Source organism: Cololabis saira, chromosome 13 (assembly GCF_033807715.1).
Source record: "Cololabis saira isolate AMF1-May2022 chromosome 13, fColSai1.1, whole genome shotgun sequence".
Classification (NCBI taxonomy): Eukaryota; Metazoa; Chordata; class Actinopteri; order Beloniformes; family Belonidae; genus Cololabis; species Cololabis saira.
In genome coordinates, this window is record NC_084599.1 from 37,301,551 (window position 1) to 37,317,953 (window position 16,403).

Here is a 16,403-nt window from a genome sequence, read left to right on the forward strand (position 1 = left end):
AAAACATACAAACATATATACATATGTAAAAAAAAAAAAAAATACCCGCACACAACTAGGAAAAATAACATTACTCTGGAACCGCAGGGAAATCAAGCTTCTTAATATGTATGTAGCGTACAATTTGTCTGTGAAAAAAAAAATCTTCCCCTCTCAAATATTTTTTCTCGCCTTAATACTCTTCCGTAGATTCTCAAAGGAACTGAAACATTCTTTCATCTCTGGTTCTGCACAGATATTAGCTGCATCACACTACAGGCTCCCTGGTTGTTAGAAGCTACGGTAGCGTGCAGTTCTCCTCCGGGCCCGTCACGAGTTTAGAGTCACGCTCGCTGAACTTGTTGAACTTGAGTTCCCTCTATGGCTGTCAAACTTAACTTTGTTAACTTAACGTCCTCTGAACGCAGACAATTTTTTTTTTTATGCATGATTAACGCGCTGGAAAAACAAAAACGCGCATTATATAATTTCTGGCGGTTGACGGCACCCGTAGCTTGAGGAAAAGCAAAACATGTGTGAGTAAATGTGCGATTAATATGCGATTAATTGCGAGTTAACTATGGACTAGGGCTAGGGATTGATTCAAATGTCAAGATTCGATTCCGATTCTTAAGATTCAGAATCGATTATCAAGATTTGATTCGATTCCGATATTGATTTGGGTTAAGTGTTATTAAAACAGTTTTTTGAGCTGTTGCATAAATTACATGAATGTGTAGTTATGCAACATTTTAATACTGGTATTATATTGAGATTCAGCAGCAAGTATTGCAGCTAATGATGCTGTAAGGACCAATCAGCTCCCAGAATGCTGATAGAACTGCTTTCAGAAACATTGTGGGGCAGAATTATTAAACAGATCCAGGGAGGAAACAGAGACGGATGAAATTAGTTAAATTTTTCCCAGATTCCGTTGAAATCTTTTCCATTTTCGGTCTATTTCGGTTTAAAATTTTTGAGAATTTTTTGTTTTTTAGCATTTTACGCAAATGTAACCCCAAGACAGTATATAAAGTAATGAAATATAGACAATTTATGCAATTATAATTGAAAACTTTAATGTTTTCATACTTTTAAACATATTTAAAGGCAAAAACATGGTGCTAGTTATGCTAGTTTCCAACAAAACATTCATTTTTTGGGCATAAACAAAAAAAATACCAAAAGTTGTAATGCAATGATGAAATTACAAAAATAAAAAAATAAATAAATAAATCGATCTTTAGACATACTAATTTTAAGGAATTAATATGAGAATCGATTTAGAATAGGAAAATCGATTTTTTTCAACACAGGACAACATGCGATTAATCACGATTAAGAAAAAAAAAACATTTGACAGCCCTAGTTCCCTCTCACAGACTGCGCTGTGTTCCCTGGCAGGCTGCTCTCCAGCGCCGGGCTGAGGAAGCTGCTGGCCGGCTGGAACGCCGTGCGTCAGCTGGCGGAGAAGCTGGAGCGTTCCCAGCTGGAAGTCCTGGACCTGCAGCACAACCAGCTGAGCGAGCTCCCGCAGGACCTGTTCAGCAGAGCCCCGAGGTGCCCGCCGTCTCCCGTCCCCCTCCCCGCCTCGTCCTCCCTCCCGCACCGTCGTCATGGTGACCTGTCTTTGATTTCATCGCAGCTTACGCTACCTGAACGTGTCGGCCAACAAGCTGGAGGACATCCCTGCCGCCGGCGTGTCGGAGGACGTGGTCAGCAGCCTGCAGGAGCTCTACGTGACCAGCAACGGCCTGACGGACAAGAGCGTCCCTCAGCTGGTGGGACACGGCCAGCTCAAGGTGCTGCACCTGGCCTACAACCAGCTGCACACCTTCACCGCCAGGTGAACCACACGCAGCCTCCCTCATCTCACTCTAAAGTTGCTTTCCTCAGTGGAAAATTATGACTAAATATCGTCAACGAACCTTTATCACCTGAGGAAAACGGGACGAGACGCAGCGAAAATGCTGGTCATGTGACGATAACGATAATTAAATATATAATGCAATATCGTAGAGGAATAAAAACTAAAATGTAGTTTACAAAATAAAAACTACTAAAATGTGTCTTCATTTTCGTTGACCAAAACGAGACGAAATGTTCTACCAAAGATCCTGAATGTCCATGTTTTCAGTAGTTTCTCTGGTTTAATGTCCATGTTTTCAGTAGTTTCTCTGGTTTAATGTCCATGTTTTCAGTAGTTTCCTCTGGTTTAATGTCCATGTTTCCAGTAGTTTCTCTGGTTTAATGTCCATGTTTTCAGTAGTTTCTCTGGTTTAATGTCCATGTTTTCAGTAGTTTCTCTGGTTTAATGTCCATGTTTTCAGTAGTTTCTCTGGTTTAATCTCCATGTTTTCAGTAGTTTCTCTGGTTTAATGTCCATGTTTTCAGTAGTTTCTCTGGTTTAATGTCCATGTTTTCAGTAGTTTCTCTGGTTTAGTTCTGCTGGGTGACGTTAGTCCTCAATCCCAGTCGCTGCAGCAGGAATCAGATCCAGAATCAGCTGCAGAGTTAGAGGCTGATGCCGTTAACGCAGAGCTCTAGTTAACGTCCATTAAAAACAAAGTTACATAGAGAAACGCAGGGGCTGGAGAAGAAGAAAACCATCTTTGGATAAACTTTTCTACATAGACGTGGAAAAGAAAACCCAATGTGTCGTGGAAAAGAAAAGGATGGGGAGAAAAGCGGAAAAAAAAAAATTGTAAACTCAAATTAGAGTCTTCTGTATCTGGAATGAATGTATTCTTGAGTCTATAAGGTAACAATAATATAATAATAAGATAACCTTGTTTGAATTGTAAAATAGGTTTGGCTAAATACAATCTGACTAAAACTAGACTAAAATGGACAATTCTGACTAAAATAAGACTAAAATGCTCAGACTTTTAGTCGACTGAAACTTGACACGACTAAAAGGAGAATGAACGTGACTAAAACTAATAAAAACTAAAATGATAGCTTGACCCAAAGACTAGACTCAAACTAGAATTGAAACAGGCTGACAGAAACAACACTACTTCACTCATTAACTCCTCTGATTTCTAATCCACAAAACACCCGAGTGACACCAGACTAAACCCTCAGACTCCCTCCGGAGGTGGGATTAGGCTGATGAGATAACGAGAAACGAGTTTGGCTTTTTTGTCTCTCAATCCTGCAGTAAACTGGCTCGGCTGGAGCAGCTGGAGGAGCTGGACCTGAGCGGGAACCGGCTGAGAGCCGTTCCCACCACCATCCTCAGCTGCCAGCGGCTGCACACGCTGTCGGCCCACTCCAACTGCATCAACACGTTCCCCGAAGTCCTGCAGCTGCCCGAGATCAAGGTTGGTCTATATCAGGGGTCGGCAACCCAAAATGTTGAAAGAGCCATATTGGACCAAAAACACAAAAAACAAATATGTCTGGAGCCGCAAAAAATGAAAAGTCTTATATAAGCCTTAGAATGAAGGCAAATGGCGAAAGGCGGAATGTCGAGAAAAAAGTCGAAATGTTGAGAAAAAAGTCAAAATGTTGAAAAAAAAGTCGAAATGTCGAGAAAAAAGTCGAAATGTCGAGAAAAAAGTCGAAATGTCGACATTAATGTTGAAGTACAATCTTGAGAAAAAAGTCAAAATGTTGAGAAAAATGTCAAAATGACGAGAAAAAAGTCGAAATGTTGAGAAAAAAGTCAAAATTTCAAGAAAAAAGTCAAAATTTCGAGATTAATGTTGAAATACAATCTCGAGAAAAAAGTCAAAATGTTGAGAGAAAAAAGTCAAAATGTTGAGAGAAAAAAGTCAAAATTTCGAGATCAAAAAGGAAAGGAAAAAGGAAGAAAAAAAGAGAAAGGAAAAAAGAAGAAGAAAAAAAGGAAAAAAAGGAAAAAAAGAAAAAAAAGAATAAAAGGAAAAAAAGATCAAACATTTTTGAAAAACCTCAAGGAGCCACTAGGGCGGCACTAAAGAGCCGCATGCGGCTCTAGAGCCGCTGGTTGCCGACCACTGGTCTATATAAATTCATCAGAAGATACGTTTATGTATGGAGCCAAATCAAGGCCAAAAATTTAGCTAATTTGAAAATAAAATTGTAATTGAAAAACTAAGATTTGAACCTGAAAATTCAAGTTTTGATCATGAACTTATTTTTTTACAGTTTAAATTTTTTGTTTTCTTTTTGTTTTTCAATTACAATTTTATTTTCAAATTATCAAAACTTTTAGCCTTGATTTCGCTCAATATTTATGTGGCAGAATAAACAAGATCGTTAGTATGTTTCTTTTGGATCAGCGATGGAACGAGGAGGAAAATAATGTCAGACACGTTTGTTCATTCAAATCAAACGTATTGTGTGGGAATCCTGTTTGTTGTTTTTTTCTTGATCATCTTTTTTTGGGCTAAATCTGCAAATCCTTGGTAATCTCCCTGTGACTTCTAATCCCTGTCGCTCTCTAAACCTCCAACTGAGAGGACCATCTCCATTCACTCGCCTCCGAAACGCAAAACAGCTACTAAACTACTTTTACTGACACTTTTTTTTGTGTGTGTGTGTTTGTGGGAACCAAGTTACAGTTTATAGAGAAGAATTAAAGGAAAACCCTGACAGGAAACACAGATCCATTTGGACTTGGGAACTACAACAGGAAGTAACGGTTGTCAACCGGGAAAAGTTAAAGCTATTAGCATGTTTTCACATCCTTTTGCTATAAATGTATTTATTTTATTTATTTATTTCAGATCCCCATTAGTTTCTGCCTCAGCAGCAACTATTCTTCCTGGGGTCCGACAGTACAAATATACATTTCTATAAAACTTTTACAGTACAATATAAAATGTTAGTTAAACAGAATAAAACAAAGTAGATAACAAGTACAAAGAACAACAACTAAAAAGACAAAAAACAAATAAAAACTAAAGATAATAATAAGCAGAATAAACAATGGGAAAAAAAAAGAATTTTCCTAAATGAAAAAAACGAAAATGAAAAAAAAACAAAACAAATAACAACCAAAAACAGATAGATTAAAGTTAAATCCAAGTAAAACTAAAGATAAATAAGTGCATACTAAATGAGGCAAATACAAAAACAAAAACAAAAAAACTTATCTCAATAGAAGAAAATTAAAAAATAAATACATTGTGAAAATAACCGGAAACGTCACAAAACTTCAGCAAAAAAATAAAATACTAAAAATTGAAATTAAATGCGGAACAAGAAAATATGTGTATTTATATAACACCTAACTCAGTATGTTAACAAAAAAAAACAAAATGTCGAGAAAAAAGTTGAAATGTAGAGAGGGGAGTCGAAATGTCGAAAATAATGTCGAAGTACAATTTCGAGAATAAAGTCGAAATGTATTTCAACTTTATTCTCAAGATTCCAACTTTATTCACGAAATTTCGACTTTATACACGAAATTTCGACTTTTTCTAGATATTTCGACATTATTCTCGACATTTCAACTTTTTTCTCGAAGTACACAATAAAAAAAAAATCTTCCGTTTGTTGTGGGGAGGGAATGTTTAATGTTTTGTTTATGTGCAAGTAAAAATCAATAAAAAGAACTATGAAAGAAAGAAAAAAAAATCTTCCCCTCTCAAAAAAAAAAAACCACTTAACTCAATTAAAACAATAAGCTAAAACCATTAGACAGAATCTAAAACTACCAGTTTCTTTTGAACTTCCTTTCTTAGTCTCCTCTTGAAGCCAACTCTGCCACTAGTTGAAATAAGATTTTCTGGAAGTTTATTCCAGTAAGTAACTGCCCTGTACATTACTGTTCTTTTTAGTGCATGGGTTTTAGGTTTGGGCAGGGTGAAATGACCTCTCGTGGCATGTCTAGTATGATAGCTGTGGCTGTCACTAGCAAGAAGCAACTGAGAAAAGAGATAATTTGGTGTATGACATGTGTAAATATTACACATTAAATTACATTAAATTTGGTCAGAAATGAAGAAAAAGATTGGGATTAAACCCTGGAAGGCTTGTGAGGTCATCGATAGTGACCTGGTGTAATTGTGGGACTGTCGTCACCAGTGTGTGGACCTGAGCTGCAACGAGCTGACCGAGGTGACCCTGCCCGAGACGCTTCCTCCCAAACTCCAGGAGCTCGACCTGACAGGAAATCCTCGGCTCAACCTGGACCACAAGAGCCTGGAACTGCTCAAGTACGAACCGCCAGGATAAACAAGCTCCGGCACAAACATAGAAACAACTGCTTCATCTTTTCTTTTTTTTTTTTCCCCCTTCTCGCTGCAGCAACATCCGCTGTTTACGGCTGGATCCGTCCCCGTCAGCTCAGTGTGCGAGCGAGAGACACGGGGCCCCTGCGGTCTGGAGTCATGGCTACACGGAGGCCTCCGGAGTCCGGAACAAGTCAGTCTTAGTTTCATTTATATCTTGCAAACAACTTATCTATAAAACATGTTTACAGAGCATTTCATTTGGATTATTTGGCAGTACAAATATAAGTCGCATGTTGTTGTTTTTTTTTAAAGACAAGGTCCTCTTTGTATCCATAGGCCATTATAAATCCAATCTAACAAAAATAACCTGTGAGTTCCCCAAGGCTCCATCTTGGGACCTCTACTGTTTGATATCTACATCCTCCCACTCGCTCCAATTCTGCAAAACAATAACAATGTTATCATAATTATGCAGATGACACACACATCTACATAACTATCTCACCAGGTTGAATCATATTTCTATCCATATAATTATTTTTTTTATGGCACTGCACTTATTTTTACCTTTTATTTTTATCTTTATTTAAATTTTTTTTTAAATCTTTTTGTCTTCATAAGGGTGTTTGTCTTTTGGGGTGTTTAATTTGTAAATGACAGTGCTGTGTGTGTGAGATGGAGATGTCAATTTCCCCGAGGGAACCTCCCAAAGGGATTAATAAAGTCGGAATCTCAATCTCCATCTGAATGAATCAAAATTTTACAGAACCTCCTTCAGTGACCAACAACCGAGCCAGAAATCTGGGGCTGGTTCTGGACTCAGACCTGAACTTCATTGGCCACATTTGAGGCAGTTGTGAGATCTCATATGATCCCTCATATGAAGGATTAAAGCACTGAAATAATTGAAATAATTGTCCACTTTAATCTCTAGCAGACTGGGCGACTGTAACACTGTCCTTACGTGTCTCCCTAACTAATCCATCACACGCTGCAGCTCGAGTCCTCGCTAAGACCAGGAGACTGGACAGTATAACTCCAGTCCTCAGATCTTTACGCCGGCTTCCTGTCTGAGAGGTTTCAGGACCTGGGGCCTCATTTATAAAAGAGTGTGTAGGATTCATACTAAAAGTGCACGTGCGCCCCAAAAGCCGAAAATGGCGTGCGCAAAAAAAATCTGGATTTATAAAACCGTGTGCACGCACATCTGCACGCAATGTTCTCTTTATAAATCACAGTCCAGCTGGAAGGTTGCGCAGGTGAATTCGCCTCATATACAGCCCTCTACACGCCCACTTTCTACCAAGAATGATCAATGCAAAGCACCTGGCGACTGTATTTGCATATAAATGAGCCTGCTGAGCATGCGCAGCGGCTTCCTGCAGCCTGTTTCTGCTGTGCGTCAGGATGAATGAGACATATCGAGCCGGTGTTCTGCCGAGGTGTCCTACCTCGGCAGAAAATACTACCGTACGATCCCCGTTTCTTGTATCTCAGTTTCTTTTTTTTCAAAGGCTTTTTCATGCAAATAGACAATTTAACAGCAGGAAGTCAGAATGTTCTTCCACATAGATCTATGTGTACGACGCTTCGGCGGAAGAAAAAAACCCGTCAGATCTTGCTTCCACATAGACATCAACATTTATCTATGTGGAAGCGTGGTCTGACTTTTTATTTTATTCCGCTGAAATACACATAGATCTATGTTGAAGCACATTCTGACTTCCTGCTGTTAAATTGTGTATTTGCATGAAAAAGCCTTTGAAAATCGTACGGGGATCGTACGGTAGTATGTTCTGCCGAGGTAGGACACCACGGCAGAGAAGTATATCATTTCATCCTACGGGTAGTACGATTCGCGGAGGTAGGACAACTCGACAGAACACCGGCTTGGGTGTACATAGATCTATAAGTCTGATATGTGATGGCATTAAAAGTATGACATGAATCTGGCTTAATTTCACCACCTCACCGCCTGCGTCGCCAGTTCCCCATATCTTCAAAATGTTCGTGCGCGAGGGTCAGGGTTGGCATAAAGATACACACATTTTTCCGTTAGTTTTTTTTTTTAGATCCCAATCTCTGCGTAGAAGGTGGCGTGCGCATCTTTCAAGCCCTGTTTTGTGCGCAAGCAAGCTTTATAAATGAGGCTCCTGGACCTTCTGGAACCGGCCGGATCCCTCAGGTCGTCGGGTTCAGGTCTACTTTCTGATCCCAGAGTCAGGTTGAAGTAAACTCAAGAAGGATTAGCGCTCAATTAAAGTCTCGGCTACCGAACTAAACATGGAGAGTTCAGTGTTTAAGCTCCTCACATGGTGAACCGACTCCCAGAAACCTTCAGTTTGCTGAAACATACCCCAAACTGCACTGAAACTTTAATTTTGCACATGTATTTGTCCTATTTTAGTTGCATCTTGCTGTATTTTGTGTTTAAAGCACTTTTTGAATTAAAACAAACCTCCGTGAGCTCAGCTGAAGTCCAGACTGTCACCGTATTGGATCAGTGTTGGTGTTGCTCTGCTGGAAACAGCGTTTGTATCCGTGTGAACCGTCTGTCAGGTGTCAGCAGGGGTGAAAGTAAGCCGGTACGATCCGGTACTCCGTACCACCAAAAAATTCTGAGCCGGTACGCAGTACCGGGAAAAAAAACACACGAATTGCTGACAATAAATCCTGCATACAGCAGGTTTCGAACCCTCAACCTCTCACACCAAAGACGGCGACACTACCGCTCAGCCATGACTCAGCTCCGCCTTTTTTGACTGACTGAGTGAGGAGAGACGAACATAGCGATATAATCTAACAAAGTCCCGACCTGTTTTTTGGTCATTTTAAAAATATTTGTACGATATAAATATTAGTAAAACCTCACTATTTGTGCTTTTGTGAATAGCGTATTCCAGTCTTTACTTCCTAAACACACACTGCATGGAAGGGAGCGTTTGATTTATTGTTTACGTAACGTTACTTTTTTTTTTCACGACCAAACCACGCACTTTATTTATGTCATTTGCACCGACGGGCAAGGACAAAAAATAAATGATTCCACTAAAATTCCAAAATTTTTGTGGTTGGCTGACACATTACCAGCATATTTTAAACATGCTGGTAAATAATCACACGCCAAATAATCACAAATATGATATGATATTGGTGATTGGTTTTCATTCCTCGTTTCAGGAAAAAAAGAAAAAAGCGTCAAAAATGTTAGTGAAGTATGAAGTAATGAAGTAACGTTTTTTTTTAATGTTTTAAGTGTTTTTCTTTGATGAAAAAAATGCTTAAGAAGTTTTCTTCATTTTGAGACATTTTACTAATCTTTTACTCTTTTTTCATTTATGTGCCCAATGTTCTGAAAATTCAAAGACAGAGACTTGTTAACTGTTCAGCTGCTGATGAATTTAACTGTAAATTTAATCTAATTTGAAACAAAACAAATTGTTATGATTTTGAAAGTTTTGTCAACATTTACAAATTATTCTGGGACAATCCTTGGTCCGGACTGGCCTTTATTTACACCATTTAAATAAATCATTTGCTATAGGCCTACACAGTGTCAAGTGTTTCTAATTTCTACACCATGCAGGCGTTAAAAAATTGAATGTATGTTCAGGGATGCAAGAAGCTGGTGGTTGGAGGAGAACAAGCCATGAAGGTTGGAGTCGTAGTACCAGCAAGAACTTTAATCTACTTTCACCCCTGGGTGTCAGTCAGACTTGCGTTTTAGTCTCAGATGTAACGGATCGTTCAGGAAGCTGATACTTGGTTGTTGTTTCAGGCTGTGCGTGGCGGCGCTGGCTCAGGACAGCTTCTGCGGGATCCGTGAGGCTCTGTACGGAGTCTTCGACGGAGACCGGAACGTGGAGGTGCCGTACCTGCTGCAGTGCACCATGGGAGACGTGCTAGCGGAGGAGCTGCACCGGGGCCAGAGGCAGGAGGACTACATGACCAACACCTTCCTCACCATGCAAAGGTAGCCGCACACTTCCTCCACACGCTTCCCGGTTCACCGCTCACATGCCGCCAACACGCCTGCCTTGCTCCCCGGCAGGAAACTGGGCACGGCGGGCCAGAGGATGGGCGGCTCGGCGGCTCTGTGCCACATCAGACACGAGCCGGCGGCCCCCGGCGAGCCCGGCGGCTGCTTCACCCTCAAGGCCGCCAACGTGGGCCGCTGTCAGGCCGTGTTGTGCCGAGACGGCAAGGCCGTGCTGCTGTCCGACGTGCACACGGTCCGAGAGGAGTCGGAGTACCGGCGGGTCCGGCAGCACAACGCCATCATCACCGAGGTAACGGCAGACTAACGAGAGAGAGATGGATGTAAAAAGCTCCCGCGGGTCCTAATGAAACGTCTGTGACAGAAATGCAGTTCAGCAGCTCCAGTTTAACCCTTAAACCTACACCTCTGCTCACAGCAGCCGCTGTGGGGCGGTTATCCACCGCTGGACCCTCCTGGGGGTCGGAGGTCAGAGTTCAGACAGAATTACACTCAATGAAATTTAAATCTCCTTTTAGATTAGATTTTATATTCCTTTATTCATCCCTCAGTGGGGAAATTCACTTTGAACAGCACCAGTACACAACACACATTCATACACATGCAGAGAAAAAGGATAAAAAAGTAAGAAATATATCATTAAAAAATATGAACAGTATATACAGAAGAAGAAAATAGTGCAGTATGGGTAGGATATGTATGAAAAAAAGGATGAGGAGATGCTCCGTTGTTCATCCCAAACTAATAAGTGACTAAATGATGAGAGAAAAAACTACAAGTCTCAGTCTCTGTTTACCAAAATATTTATTTGTGAAGTTTAGAAGCCAATAAAAATTGTGAGAAAAGCCATTTTGCAAATAAACCATCTATTCTTTTATTTTACTGCTTAATAATTGTTAAAAACATATAACATATATATAATCAATAAACGTCAGTCTCTGTTTACCAAAATATTTATTTCTGAAGTTTCAAAGCCAATAAAAATATGTGAGAAAAGCCATTTTGCAAATAAACTGTCTTTTCTTTTACGGCTTTATAATTGTTAACATATATATAATCAATATATATATAATCAATAAACGTCAGTCTGTTTACTAATTTATATATATATTTTAAATTAATATAAAATAAAATATTTATTTCTGAAGTTTTAAAGCAGCACAATGTAACTTTCAGTTTTTGTTGAGTTTGGCGGCATCTTTTGGACAAAGGCGGTACTTTACCAGAAAGAACACTACGTTTCCCTTGAGCACCAGCGCGTACTGCCGGAAAACTCCTGTTCCCGTCGCTGCATTTGTTTTGAGAGAAGACGGGACGCTTTTCTGTTTCACCAAGTGAACAGACGGAACGCAAAAAAAAAGATGTTAAACTGCTGGAAAGGAACTGGAATTTACCGGGATACCTTAAACAAGGAAGCCAGGGAGCGGTATATGGAGAAAATAATGATTATTAACGGTTTGGGTTCATATGAAATCCCTATCAAAGAGTGGAGCTCCTCGTCGGAGCTCCACTCTTTAGAAGGGATTTACTGCCGCAGTTCTGCACAACCCACATCTTACTACCTTGTTTAGGAGTGTTTGGCAGCTGCTTTGGTAAATGTTTGACTCGCCATGTGTTTCAATAAATTAGTATAATAGTACAACATACAGTACATGTTTTGTATTACTCTTACTTTTTTCTTTTTTGACCGCTATATTATGCTCAAGAGGCTCCGAGGCATGATGAGCAATATTTTTGTTTTCCTCGTGAGATTATTTTTTTCCTCTGCAGCTACAAATAGAGTTAATATATTTTCCTCAACAAACTAGTTTTATCTGAAGATTGGGGTTAATCGCACCGCCTCCTCCGATAAAACTTTTATTTTCTTCGTTTTTTTCGCTGCTTCGGCCATGACACCAGGTTCTCCTGAGCTCTGCGCTCCACGCCCTGCTCAGCTTTCGTCTCGACTACGAATCAGGAAGGAGGGGGAAGTGACGTATGCCGTAAAGCAGTCAAAGCCGTAAAAATGTGTAGTTTTTTAGTGTGGCAGGGTTCCTACCATGCTCCTCAAAGTTACATAGTGCCAGTGAAGGTGATACAGACCCCTCAGACCATGACAGAGGTTCATTAAACCTGTTGGAAGTTGATGTACCATCACAATGACTCTGGAAATATTATATTAAGGTGGAAAAGTTACATAGTGCTGCTTTAAAGCCGATAAAAATATGAGAAAAGCCATTTTGCAAATAAACCATCTTTTCTTTTCTTTAACGGCTTTATAATTGTTAAAAACATATATTTAGAATTAGGGGTGGGCGATATGACCTAAAATTAATATCACGGTATTTTTCATCTTTTGAACGGTGACGGTATAATATCACGGTATTTTTTGGTACGTTTTGGGAGGAGTAGCCTGTCCTGTCCCTTTATGTGAATAAGGTTAATATTTTTATAATATAATAAGTAAATGGTAGTATCCTTATCAAAAAGAGACATGGGAGAGTATTATGCATTCTCAACATATTTATTTGGCAAAAAACCTAAAGATCTTACATACATATATATATATATATATATATATATATATATATATATATATATATATATATATATATTATATTTATTTTTATTATATTATATTTTAAATATTTTGTAAACCTGTCTTAAAATGTGTCTGGACCTCGGTTGGGCTGGTTGGACAGCGAGTGGTGGAAAATTTCCCTTAATTTTAAATCCAAAACTTGACAGGTTTATGCCATGAGTATTCATATACAGTAATCCCTTGTTTTTCGAGAGGGTTACGTTCCAAAAAGAACCCGTGATAAGGGATATTCACATAGTAGCAACCCTTTTTTTTTTTTACAATTATTATACAAAGCTTCAAATTGCGGAGTTCAGCACCGCCTCGCACGTATTTCACTTCTCTTCTGAGCTGCTGAATCCCGACTCGCGCTGCAGCGTCTTTTTCTTCTAAAGCCTGCGGTACAGGTGTGTTTTTTCGAGAGAAGAACATGGTTATGGGTATTTTTTTGTCACTCTTTTTCTTCTGGGCAAAAAGATTCTTTTAAACCGACATTCATTAATTTTTTCTCCATCTTGAAGTCTGTGATTCGTATTCCAGCAGGTTGAAACAGCGCTCTGCGCTCCGCTGCCGTCAAAGACCCGCCCAGCTCCACTTCTGATTGGCTAGTGTTAGTTTGGTTGAGCGTCAGAGCTGCTTTCCTCTCATTCCATTGGTAGACGAACTCGGTTGACTCAAACTTTTTTTTGTCTCTCAAACCTTTTTTTTTTTTTTTTTTTTTTTAAAGCAGTCAAACTCGCACGCCGAGAAAAAAAACTCCGTACGCCGGAGATCCGGCACGGTGCCGGAATACTTTAAGCCCTGCATTTCTTACTACTCTTGTCGTAAGGTGTAGCAGCAGTACACGATGCCTGCAGTGAAAACTGTGTAGTCTTGGGACGTGCTCCTCTGGTGTTGCTCAGCAGCACCAGAGGAGCAGCGGTCCCAGCAGCAGCTGCTGGTCCCACTTGCGCTCGTTTTGGCCCGGGTTGCCTCTTCATATTCACGGGCGTGCGTGTTTTTTAAGTGATGAAACAGGTTGCTTGTGTTTCAACCTCTTGCTGTCACAACACGGCAGCAAACCTTGCATATCACCGACGTTTTTAATGCCTTATTTAGGCTTATTATTTTATAATTGATTTATTACGGTATTGACGGTATTGCAAAATCCATGTCGTGGCGCAGTTTCACACCGGTGATGACTATGACACCGGTGTACCGCCCACCCCTATTTAGAATATATTTATGACATAAAATGTGCATGTTTTTTTTAGCCGATGAGCTTGTAGGTTTCTTCCTCCGGTGAACCGCAGCGCTAACCGTTCCCTCCGTCTCTGCAGGACAACAAGGTCAGCGGCGTGACCGACTCCACCAGGATCATGGGCTTCTCCTTCCTCTGCCCCTCGGTGACGCCCCGCCCCCACGTCTCCACGGTGACGCTCACCCCGCAGGACGAGTTCTTCCTCCTGGGCAGCCGGGGACTGTGGGAGCGTCTGTCCCCCGGCGAGGCCATCGCGGCGGTGCGGAACGTTCCGGACGCCGTGGCCGCCGCCAAGAAGCTGGTGACGCTGGCGCAGAGCTACGGCTGCTCCGACAGCCTGAGCGCCGTGGTGGTGCAGCTCAGCGTCACCGACGACTGCTGCTGCTTCTGCGAGCCGCCGCCGCCCCCGCCCAGCCCGGGGCCGGGGGGGAACCCCGCCGGGGTGCACGAGGGCGGCGGCGGCGGCGAGGGCGCCGTGCCGCCCGCCTCCTCCGGGAACGCCAGCGAGCTGAGCAGCGAGTTCAGCACATCGGAGATGAGCAGCGAGGTCGGCTCCACGGCGTCGTCCGAGGAGCCGGCCCCCCCGCCGGAGCCGCCCCGGGGGCCCGACGGCCCGCGCCGCCTCGCCTGCGGCGTCGGCAGCTTCCGCCGCCAGTTCTCGGGCGCGCTGTCGGACAACGGGCTGGACAGCGAGGACGAGGAGCCGATCGCCGGCGTGTTCTCCAACGGCAGCCGGCTGGAGGTGGAGGCCGACGTGCACTGCCTGCTGCGGCACGACTGCACCCGCTGGGCGAGCCCCAGCCCCAGCCCGCCCCCCGGGGGCACCCTGGGCCGCCGCGCCCGCGCCAACGGCTCGGTGGCCGGCCCCGGCCGCAGCCAGGACCTCATCGAGGAGGCGGCGGACGCCCCGGTCCGCCGGGGCGGCGGCTACTTCACGGCGCCGGCGCAGCCCGACCCCGACGACCAGCTCATCGTCCCGCCGGAGCTGGAGGACGAGGTCCGGCAGATCATCCAGCAGCAGCAGCAGCTGCAGCAGCAGCAGCTGCAGCCGCACAACACGCACAACCCGCCAACGCACGGCTACTTCGTCACGCCGCTCTGACCGCCACCCGCCGGGGGGAACCAGCACCAGAACCAGGACTCCTTCCGGACCACAGATTGTTTTGTTATTCACTTTGTTTTCTACGATTAACTCAAACGCCGATGCAATTTTTATAACAGCTGATTCACTTCACCGTCTTCTTTTTTTAACCACATCTTTGATCCGACGAGGCGCTTTGGCCGCTTATTCTAGACGTTTGCGTTCACACGGATGTTAAACGGTACTCTGAGGTTTGGGCCGACCCGGGTTTTTGTGTTCTAGCAGACTTTCCTCCCTCCAGTCGTCGGGGTTAGTAACTGTTTAACTAACTCCTAGGAGTTTACTACTTTACGGCGACCCGGTCGCCGGGGCGTACTAATGTTCTCTGAGAGAAAAGATGAGTCCGGATTATTTCTGACGGCTGATGTTGCAGGTTTGTGTTCTCTGGGCGAGCCGACCCGAGTGGTTTCCACCGGAGGTTTTCCACCGGAGGTTTTCCACCGGAGGTTTTCCACCGGAGGTTTTCCACCGGAGGTTTTCCACCGGAGGTTTTCCACCGGAGGTTTTCCACCGGAGGTTTTCCACCGGGGGTTCCCACCGGGAGGAGGTTCCCACCGGAGGGAGGTTCCCACCGGAGGGAGGTTCCCACCGGAGGTTCCCACCGGCTCCACGAATGTTCTCCAAACAGTGTTAGACGACAGCAGGCTGCACACGAGAGCTACTTTTGTTATAAAATAAATTAAAGTTTTCAGATAACCACGATGACGTTGGCTTGGACTTCTTGAGACGTAGAGCTGATGTTTCTCCAGAGGTTCCTCAGGCGGTTACATCGGGTTTCTGGGTGACGTGACTGATTCAGGTTCCGGGTTCTGCCTCTCTGGATTTAACGTTGACGACGTCAGAATCATTTTAGGGATTAAGATTCTAACCGAGACATTGGATGAACGTTTACTTAAAGGGGACCTATTATGGAAAACACGTTCTTTCTTGCTTCAACATATATAATTCAATTCAATTTTATTTATATAGCGTCTAATACAACAGATGTTGTCTCTAGACGCTTTCCAGAGATCCTCTAGGAACTATGAATAAACCTGCACTCTGAGAACGGAGAGCTCTGCCAGGAACATAAGGCACTATCAGGTCATGTAAATACTGCTGATATAAAGTGGTCTCCCCTCAGCCTGCCAACTCAGATAAGGAGGAATGTAACCAAATTCTGCAGAATGTAACCACATTCTGCAGTAGCAAAAACAATCAAAAGCTTGTTTTTAAGACATTCAAGGCCTGTTTAAAATAGGTATTAGATGCCATAATAGGTCCCCTTTAAATTACATAAAAAATCTCCATCTTTTTAATTTCCTGATCTTTTGATCTGC

The 16,403-nt window shown here is 42.6% G+C and overlaps 1 protein-coding gene across 1 annotated transcript in view; it reads left to right on the top strand.

Annotated features, from left to right (window-relative positions):
* LOC133458799 (PH domain leucine-rich repeat protein phosphatase 1-like) overlaps nt 1-15,780 on the top strand; it is a 50,736-nt gene extending 34,956 nt beyond the window's left edge. Inside the window, exons 13-20 of the mRNA XM_061738999.1 lie at nt 1,384-1,539; nt 1,625-1,825; nt 3,143-3,305; nt 5,998-6,128; nt 6,220-6,336; nt 9,925-10,119; nt 10,198-10,435; nt 14,023-15,780. Of these exons, the coding sequence (XP_061594983.1) occupies nt 1,384-1,539; nt 1,625-1,825; nt 3,143-3,305; nt 5,998-6,128; nt 6,220-6,336; nt 9,925-10,119; nt 10,198-10,435; nt 14,023-15,045 (2,224 nt within the window). The 3' untranslated portion in view covers nt 15,046-15,780. The remainder of the gene's footprint in view (nt 1-1,383; nt 1,540-1,624; nt 1,826-3,142; nt 3,306-5,997; nt 6,129-6,219; nt 6,337-9,924; nt 10,120-10,197; nt 10,436-14,022) is intronic.
* The last annotated feature ends 623 nt before the right edge of the window (nt 15,781-16,403 follow it).